The sequence below is a fragment of the Python bivittatus genome, unplaced genomic scaffold (assembly GCF_059951505.1).
Source record: "Python bivittatus isolate LINGU-HERP-01145 unplaced genomic scaffold, Pbiv_v1 ctg000220_np1212, whole genome shotgun sequence".
Classification (NCBI taxonomy): Eukaryota; Metazoa; Chordata; class Lepidosauria; order Squamata; family Pythonidae; genus Python; species Python bivittatus.
Window position 1 is genome coordinate 11,499,231 of NW_028277048.1, and position 9,809 is coordinate 11,509,039.

The 9,809-nt window shown below is 39.6% G+C and overlaps 1 protein-coding gene across 1 annotated transcript; it reads right to left on the bottom strand.

Moving 5' to 3' along the window:
- Nucleotides 1–369: 369 nt before the first annotated feature.
- LOC103067814 (olfactory receptor 5V1-like) lies at nucleotides 370–1,335 on the bottom strand. The gene has a single exon (XM_007442536.3). The coding sequence runs from the start codon at nucleotides 1,324–1,326 to the stop codon at nucleotides 370–372; it is 957 nt and encodes a 318-aa protein (XP_007442598.2). The 5' UTR covers nucleotides 1,327–1,335.
- Between the last annotated feature and the right edge of the window lie 8,474 nt (nucleotides 1,336–9,809).

Genomic DNA, 9,809 nt, shown 5'->3' on the forward strand with positions numbered 1-9,809 from the left:
GAGGTTTATAAAAAAAAAAAAAGTCTAGTGCAAAAGCTGAGGGGTCATCGTGTCCTCTGGAAAACTCAATCCCAGCCAGCAATATAATGTGGTAGTTATACATCAAAGAATCTGGAGGGTACCATGTTACCCACTCCAGTCAGAAAAGATTGGCTGCAGACTTTTTTTTAGTACTGTATTTGCAGAGAATAAATAATATGACAGATTAGTTACAGTATTTTGTATCTAGTCATCCTACTGGGATGATTCAGAACTGTCTTTCATTCAGGTAACTACAGTAAAGGCCACCATCACAAATACAAAGCCATTTGTTTCTGGTCCACCAGCCTTCTCAGTCACTGCTTGAAAAACTAGATCTAAGCTGTATAATTACTGTCTTTCCATGACAATTAATTGCCTTCCCCATATTCTCTTAAGTGCTCCCTTGACTTCTTTGTTTCGGAGGCTGTAAATTATAGGGTACAACATAGGTGTGAGATTTGTATAGATCAAAGAGACCACCTTGCTATGTTCTAGAGAGTAGTTGGTCTTTGGACGGATGTAGATGAAGATGGCGCAACCATAATGGAGGATGGCCACAACCAGGTGAGCAACACAGGTAGAGAAGGCCTTTTTCCGGCCTTCAGAGCCCTTGATCTTGAGGATAGAATTGGCAATAAAAATGTAGGAAACCAGGATAAGCAGGAATGGAATGAGCAAGTTTGTCAGGCAGACAACAAATACAGCCACTTCATTGGTATTTGTGTGGCTACGTACCAGAAAAAGCAATGGTGGAATATCACAGAAGAAGTGGTTGATGTTATGTGAGCCACAAAATGGAAGACTGAAAATGAGCATAGTGAGTCCCAATGAGATTGTGAATGCACTGGCATAAGCTGTTGCCAAAAACTGCACGCAGACATTCCTGCTCATGATGAGGGTATAGCGCAATGGGTTACATATGGCCACATATCTGTCATAGGCCATCACAACCAACAGAAAGCACTCCACACCCCCAAAAGCAATGAAGAAATACATCTGTGCAGCACATGCTATCAAGGAGACTCTTCTACTCTTGACCAAGAAGTTGACCAGCATTTGGGGCACAATGACCAGAGTGTAACAGATCTCAATAAAAGAGAGGTTGCGCAGGAAGAAATACATGGGTGTGTAAAGGGCAGGATCAACTAAAGATATGATCAAAATAGTCACATGTCCTGACAATGTGGTGAGGAACATGAGAAAAAATAAGGTAAAAGAAACAATCTGCAAAGTTCCATTGATGTTGAATCCTAGGAAAATAAATCCAATCTCCATGCTTTTGTTCTGGCCTTGTTCTCTCTCCATTCTGCATCCTGCAATTAGTTATTATTGTCAATGTGTTCATCAATCTGTATAAGAAGGATAATGTACATAAAATAGCAACAAGCTGGATATTAGTAAAAGGCACAAGGCAAGGATGAAGGAATTATACTGATTATTCAGAAAGATTTTTTGGGCAGGGTTAAACAGTCATCTTTCTTGGTGTTTTCAAATTGTTGCTGTAGTCTCTTAGTGGGGAAACCTTTTTAAGCAGATGTGCATAGACTATGATTTCAGAGATGTTTAAGATGCACAGTTTTTCTCAATCCTAGTTTAAACTATAGCCTAAGATAGATAATGAGACTCTCTGCCATAGGGAGTATTGTTTAGTTTCCCCCTTTCTTCTTTCACTTTAAGACTTTGGGGGGGTTGCTTACTCAGTCCATTAGCACCACACCTTTTAATGACTAACAGAGGCAAACAGATACACCTCTTTCTTATAGAGTTCATAGGAGGCTAATGAAGGATGATGCAAGAAACATTTCTAGAGGACGAGGCAATCTGCTGAAGTGATTGATGTATGTTTCCATGCATCCCAGAAAAAAAAACTTTAGGGAAATTACTTTTCCTTTCTCAAACACCCTTTTCCCCAGAATTCCAAACACCTCTCAAGGTTGGGAGGTTCAGCTTTCAAAAAGATCCTTAGCATGGTACATTTTGTGCAATCACCTGTGACAAAACCCTGATGACTGCTTCTACTAGGGCAAAGTTTCTTGGGAAGATAAATGTCAGCTCTTTCCTCCCAGCCCCACTCTAGAGATATGTTAATAGCAGCAATCACAAAGGAAATGCTCAGGTAGAAAAACAAGTGGGGGAGGAGTTGGCATGAAAAAAGAGCAGGCTAAGCCCAAATGTCAGAAGAGCCTCCACTCCAAATTGCATCTCCCACACAGGAAGAACAATTAAGGTTTTATGAACACAGTCCCATGTAATAGGTATTGATGTGCTGTCCAAAACAGGTTAGTAAATTGATTGTAAGCTGAAGGTCCTGGAATTATGAACTTTGTTGAAAGATATAGGATAGATTGCTCCTAGTGGTGGGTGGGTGGGTGGGTAGGTAGGTAGGTAGATACATACATACATACATACATACATACATACATACATACATACATACATCAAATTCTTAGCAAGGCTGCCAGCTCCTCCGATATGTTTTCAGTTTCATCTCCAGCTGTCTCAAACCTCCATGCTGCTTGCTTTGTTCCCTCTTTTCACAAGCCACTCTGCATATCAACACTCCCCAAACCCATAAAAATATCATCCTTATTAGAACTCAGTTAAATGTTTACAGACTACGTTTTGGAAGGGAGTTGTGGAAAAGCATTGTTGCTATGATTAAAAGAAATGGGAATCAGAAATGCTTGGAGATCCATTTACAAACGAACACCACATACACACAGAGAGAAAAATAAAATTGCTGGATCTAAAGTAGTATCTAGTGCCTCCAGCCCACCCTTCTCCAATTTCTTAGAGGGAGAGTAGGGGAAATATTTCCTAAAGAGTGAGTAGGGATCTAAAATATATTCTCCTGGAAACTCTGGAGTACTAGATTTCATAGTAGTTATTCCCAACCGAGCACCCTCCCAATATATCAGATCCTAGCTGCCATCTTCCACAGCTGTTATAATTCATGCTGGCTGGAGAAGAAGAAACTATAGTCCAACACACCTAGAGGGTGCCAGTTTGAGAAAAAGACTTACAGAGAATGTTGAGGAAAATGGTGTGATTCATGTGAAAATCCTATGCATATTCTTCTAATCATTTGCAATTAAATATGCCTACTTTTCATTTTTTGTTAATTCATGTATTTATTGCATTCATGTATTTATTGCATTTATATCTTTTCTCCAGCAGCTGATATGGAAGGCCTTTTCTAATTCTATCACAGCAATAACAACTCCGTGAGATAAATTATGCTAACCAACAGTGATTAGTCCAAAGATACCTTATCACCTGCATGGACAAAGGGAACTTGACCCTGAACCTTCCTAGTCCATGTCCCAAGCCCCTAACTATTACACTACACCTTAACCATTCTACTACACACAAAGAGCACTGAAACTGGGGGTTGGCTACTGCAGGTGTGCAAACATTAACTGTTTTATTACAGCAGGCACTAAGAAAAAATTGGAATCCTTCCATTTTTCCCCCTCTGAAAGTAAGTAGAGGCAAGGGAGTGGTCACAGATGTTATTGTTGGAGGAAGCACTTGGTGGTCTTGGAGAGTGGGGTCCAACCTGTGCAGAGACTATTGAATCAGGTTTTGTCACCTGTAAGAGAAAGAGACTTAATTTACAGGAAAGATATGAGGTAGGTGGAAAACCCAGCACTTAGCTACTTATCCCTTACCAGGGGAAGATTCAAGAGGAAAGAGGAGACTTATGAAGAAAACGATCTTGTGCATGAATCTCATAAACAAGAATTGGCAGAGGAAGAGATAAAGAGGGGATACAGAGGGAATTTCCAATGGTCTAGCTCTTCCTCTACCTCACTGCCCCTTGTGATCAGCATATTATGAGGTACTGTCTCTCAGTCACATCTTCAATGGTTATTCCCTTCTCACGATTGTTGTTAGGGTGGGCACAAGGGCAAAGCTTCACTATCAAGATCATTTGCACTACAAGCACCATTCCTCTGTTTTATCTTCCACACACTGATTGGAAATTGGTTACAGTGAGAGAAACTTCAACTTATCTGAACCCTATTCTGTATAACAAAAACAAGAGAAGTGTCTGCCTGGAAAGTCCACTATCTCAGCTCTTTCAGGAGAAAAGAGATATTCTCCTCTACTGTGGAAATAATATAAAAAGTGAAACCTTGTCATTTCTTACCTGTCAGAAGCCAGATTAGTTTTACTTCTTTTTTTCTCCAAGAAGATTCATCATTCCACTGATCAGACTTCAGCAGCTAAAAAGTTCATTTCTCATGACCAAACTACTTGCAGTAGAAGTTGTAAGTCTGGGGGTGATATAAGAGGAAGGCTTGTCCTCATTCTAAACTCAGAACATCCATAAACAGAAGAAGATGTTGATGTTTCCTGCAAAGTTGGAAATACATGTCAGCTATTTAAAGGACTGTTGGTCCAGATGGAGATGATCTCCAAGTACTAATTTTCCAGAAGTCCCAGACAGCTTCATCATGTAGCTGAATAAGAATGAGTAAGGCTGATTTTTTTTCCCCAAAGAAGTATTACTCTCTAAAGAGTTGGAAGAAATGTGTTGCATAATACCTTCAAATCCCACAAAGCCATAATGTTCATTAATTATCCTGGACTAGTTTCTCCCTATTAGCCTAACTGATAGAATTGTGGAGATAATATATTTTTAAAAGATAGGTTTTGCTCCTCAAAGAATGGGAGGTCTGTGATCATCTATGTCAAACATAGGCCACCTAGTTTTTTGTTAGGGGCCAAGCCCTTCTGAGAAGGACACCTCTCTCAAAACCTGTTTTACATGGTATGGAAGGTGAAAAGAATGATGAAGGAAGCTCCATCTCTGACCTCAGAAATTTATTTAGAGGCTGGTTTCTCCTTCTAAATGGCTTTGTCAAATCAAATCAAATCTTTATTACGATCATAGACCAGCATAATGGCTTTGAATTTCCATTATCAGTTGAGTTATTAAAAGGGGTGGGTAGGAGGGAAGATTAATCTGAGAAAGTGGATAAACCCAAGGTTATCTGATAATCCAGAGGCCTCTGAAAGGCTCCTAAAACCATAAGCATTCTAGACAGAGGTCTATTTTGGAACACAGGAGTTTGTTATCCACACTGGTCACCATCAGGTTTTGTTCTAGTGTTTCTCATAAGACAATACTCAAGCTTTTATTTGATACAGTTGATACCAAACTGATTTGAAATTGAAAATTATCTTTAAGAAAGCAATGTTCTTCATGACTAAAGGGCAAAGGCAAAAAAGGAAGTGACAATGATTACTATCCCCAACATTCACTAGAAATCTAAAGGGAATTCTACACCAATTTTTATAAACTTGAATGGAGGAGATCCATGGTAGAAACTTGATAGCTCAGTGCATTTTGGCTGAAAAATATGCATGATTTTCCTTTCCTTAGACCAACAGCATCTCTCTTTCTTCCCAACACCTTTCAGCCATCCCATTGCCCATCTTCAAATCAAATCTTTATTACTGTCCTAGACCAGCATAAGGAGGGTGAGGTACAATCATTAAAAAGCATAAAAGATACATCAAGAATCTAAAAAATTATAAAAAGCTAGAAGATATAAAAGATATATAAATTAAAAACTAAAAGTATATATAAAAAGCAAGAATCTAAAGCTATCTTAGAATTATTCTCCAAGGATATTCAAGGGCTCTTCTTGATACCTTTTAGTGATGGGAAATTCAGTCATGCTCAAGGAGAATCTCTGCCTTTTTCCCACAATCAAATCAAATATTTTTCTTCCTGTCAATCACCCCAAAATCATTCTGGTTCAGCTAAGGCACCTGATCACTAAATCTAGGAACAGGCTGCAGTGGTTTCTGAAAACAAAATAGATCAAAATTGACACCTTATTAGAATTTTACAGATGTGATCAGAATCTGTAGATACCGACACTGATTATGTGAGAAATAAAAAGTGGCAACAAGTATGTCTCACTCATATGTGGAAATGGTTCCAAATTTCATATTCTTCAACATTTCACATATTTTACAATTTTACCTATTGTCACAACAACCCAGACCTCTCTCTACTCTGTTGCACTACATCCTTCACAATCCTCAGCTGGCATGTCTAATATTAGCTATGATGAGGACCCACTAAGAAGACAGCGATCTGGGAAAGTGTGCTCTTCATTTCTTGCATACTGGATTCTGTATCATAATGGTTCTTTGCATACACATTAAAGGAAAGCAACTTTGGGTGCTCCTGCTGGCTGGACAGCTAGACTTAACAGTTTGAGAGGACATCTCACAAAGGCATGCTAACAAACAAAAATTAGGGAAAATCTAGAATTGACTCACCAGGGTTTATATTCAGAGAAGATGTGCAGAACTAAGAAAGAGTCTTCCAGCATCAACTACAAGCTACTTCATCAGATGCACTGAATGTTATCTTCAGATGGGATGGAGCTGGGGGAGAAGGAAGGAGTGAAGGAATAATTGTGACATGAGATGGAAATTAAATACTGTGTAGAAAGTATAGAAAATTCTTTATATTCCAGTTAGATAAGGAAGGCTGTGTTCATATATTTTGAATTGGAACCCAAATGACCTACAAAAACAAATGACAAATTACATGTTGGTTTAGCATTATGTCTAAGCTGGAATGATAAGAACTAAGTGAGAAAGAGGGCATAATGTTTGTTTAAAAAAATAAAGATAATAGTATTCTAGGCTGATTGGTTTCCAGGGCTTGGCACCACAAGAGATGGGGTGAGATGATTCCTATCAGGAAAAAAAATATCAATCAGGACTGAATTCCCAAGAAACATAACCTTCTGGATGGTTCTATATCTCCAATCATTGGTATTTACACGTTATATATATGCTGATTTTGGAAAAGCAGAACAGCATCACAGTCTCTTCACTACTCACCCAGATCTCCATGTAAACATTGGAATCTCTGTTGTCTTTCAACCACATTTTCAGAGCTATGGCCCCAAACCTAAAATACTATAGGGTTGCCCAAAATGCTAAAGTGCATTCACTGATGCCTAAGTTATCAGGAATTGTATGAGCAGTTGTAGTAGTTTGGATACTGTTGAACAACCACTCCAAGCAGCTACATGGGAATTTTAGTTTAGCAATATCTGAAGAACCATCAAGTCCTCCCTCCATCTAAACCCTGAAAATACAGAGATGGGAGCACTGTGCCCATCTTCAGGCCAAAGACCAGTGTCAGGAAGTGGAATGTTGAGCTATATGCATCATTACTCAGTCCTGCCAGTCATTCTTGAAGAGCGGGTGGCAGCTGTGGCCAAGAGTCTTTTGCATAACCTAATGTATCAATTATGTACATTTCTGAACCAGAAGGCCTTGGTCACAGTCACTCACACTTTAGTCACCTCTTGGTTGTACTATTACAGTGTCCTCTATATGGGGCTGCCCTTGAAGACCATCCTGATGCTGCAACTGATCCCAAATGCAGCAGTACGGGCAGTTATGGGTGTACCTATGTAACACCTCTACTGTGCATGCTGCATTGGCTCCCAGTAGGCTTCAGGGTGCAATTCAAGGTGCTGTTTATCATCTGTAAAGCCCTTCGTGGTACAGAAGAAAGTTAGTTACAGAACCACTTGTCTCCAGTTGTTTCTGCCCATCCTATACACTCCAACAGAGCAGGTAACACTCCCTTCCTTGAAACAATATCATGTGATAGAACTTAGGAGGTGTGCCTTTTTTACTGTGATTTCCCCTCCAAGATTTGACTGGCCCTTGTTAGCCTTCCAGAAGGTTTTGAAGACTTGGTGTTGGGGTCAGGATGTTAGGAGAACTCATTCTGGGTGGTGGAGTACAACTGCATGCTTTGTTTTTTTGTTGGTTTTAGTCGTTGTTGTTGGGATATTGTGCTTTTGTTTTTATTGTTGTACACTACCCAGAGCTGCTTTTCTGTGAGTTGGGCAGCCATGTAAATCTTTAAATAAAATTTAAAAAGAAAATCCTGTTTCAAGGCAGACACTTCTAATGCTTTTAATCATCATCCATATTGCATGTATAGAGTTGCTCCAGAATGCATTTGCTTCAGAAAGAAAGATCAAGAATAAAGGCTGCAAATAAAAGACTAGGTATCTGGGCCACTCTAAAAGTCCAAGAAGAAGACAATGTCCATGAACATTTACATTCTCTTTTGAGCTAAGCAACATTATGCCAAGTGCAGAAAAGAAGAGCAAGTGAATGGTTCAATAAATGTCTCGACCAGGTGTTTTTATGATAGAAAAACAATAATAGTGCTGAAAAGAAAACATTGAAACTGGGAAAAGATTAGAAGTTCAAATCCTTTTAGGAAATACTGAAAGAGTTAGGTACATACAATTTGAAAAAAACATCATTAAGAGACCAAATGATGTAATATTTGAAACTGCTATTGTTGATAATGGAGCAAATGCATTCTTTGTTTTGTTTCAGAGAATTACATTACAAGACAGTTACTAAAAAGACAGTTACTTTTATTTTCTTACTAAAAAGACTTCCTAATGATCTGAGCTATTTGGAAATGGAATAGAAGGTTTTGAAAATGATGGACTCTCCTTTATTTCAGGTTTCAATGGACGGCCACCTATTAGGGATGATACTGTGGTTATGTTGCAATACAAGCAGTGGCCAAGGTCACACTTGAGGCTTCTTCCAAATTCATAATTCTGTGAAACAGGATAATTCTTTTGCTTACAGATCAGGACTCTTTATCAGAGGACATGGATTCCAGACAAGCTTGATTTTCAGTGTGTGTTTGAACAAAAATATATTGTTACCAAGCTTCTGAAGCTAGTATGCACATTATTCTAGAATCCTCCTCCTCCTTTATTTCATCACAAACGTGAAGCAGTTACAACATCGTGCCCTGTTCCAAAATTACTTTCCACAATGGTTCGAATCAATCCTGTGCCAGGAAAATCCATGATTACCACACCCCAACATGCAGCTGGTCCACCCTGAGACTTGAGATGTTCATAGCAACGTGGGTTGATGTCTCTGGCCAATTTCTCAGGATTGGTGAAGAGCCCATTACCAGAGCAAAAAGTAAGGTGCAGGACAGCTGGGTCACCAGTGTTTACCAACCCAAGATGCTCCTTCACTTGCTCCCATTTGTACTCAGGGGAGAAAACATGCCATACATCACTAACACTCAGTTCTTCATATGGAACACCTAACACCTCTTTCTCAAGTTCCTCCAAAATAACAATCTTCCCCCGGGCCTGACCTAAAGTGGGTATGGTCTCCTTTGTCCAAACTTTATTCTGGCCTTCTTCAAATAAATAACGTTGGAAGCGAGAAGCATAATCTATATTAGGGATAAGTGGGAATTCTTCTTTAACCCGCATAAGTACTGTTTCCCCTGGATGTTGGTTGAGGAAGCTCAAGGTGCCTTCCAGGACATCAGAAAAGTCAGCCTCCTGGAAAGTGTTGACATGGTAGATAAGGAAACTGCCACTTTCCAACTTGCAACGGATATCCAGGAAACGCACCCCAGCCGCTAGTTGAGCCTCCAGTGGCCAGGTCTGGCAACGGATGTTTGGGCCTCCAAGCAGGCTCATGGAGTCATGGGTGCCAGGGATGGAGATTTTGGAAAGAGAAAGGTGGTCAGGTAAGCCAGACATCCAGTCAGGGAGGGAAGAGGCAGGCCAGAAGGTATTGTCAAATGCCTCCATTTGGTCCCTATTTCCACACTCCATGGTGTCCACCTGCAAAGGAAAAAAAATATCATGATTTTCCATAGAGCAGAAGGCATCCTGCTGTAATGTCAACTAAGTTAGGTTAAGAAAGATTTCCAGCTGAATGAACTTCTGCCC

Coding starts and splice junctions, on each gene's coding strand:
- LOC103067814 (XM_007442536.3), bottom strand. CDS start 1,326: ATGGAGAGAGAACAAGGCCAGAACAAAAGCATGGAGATTGGATTTATT.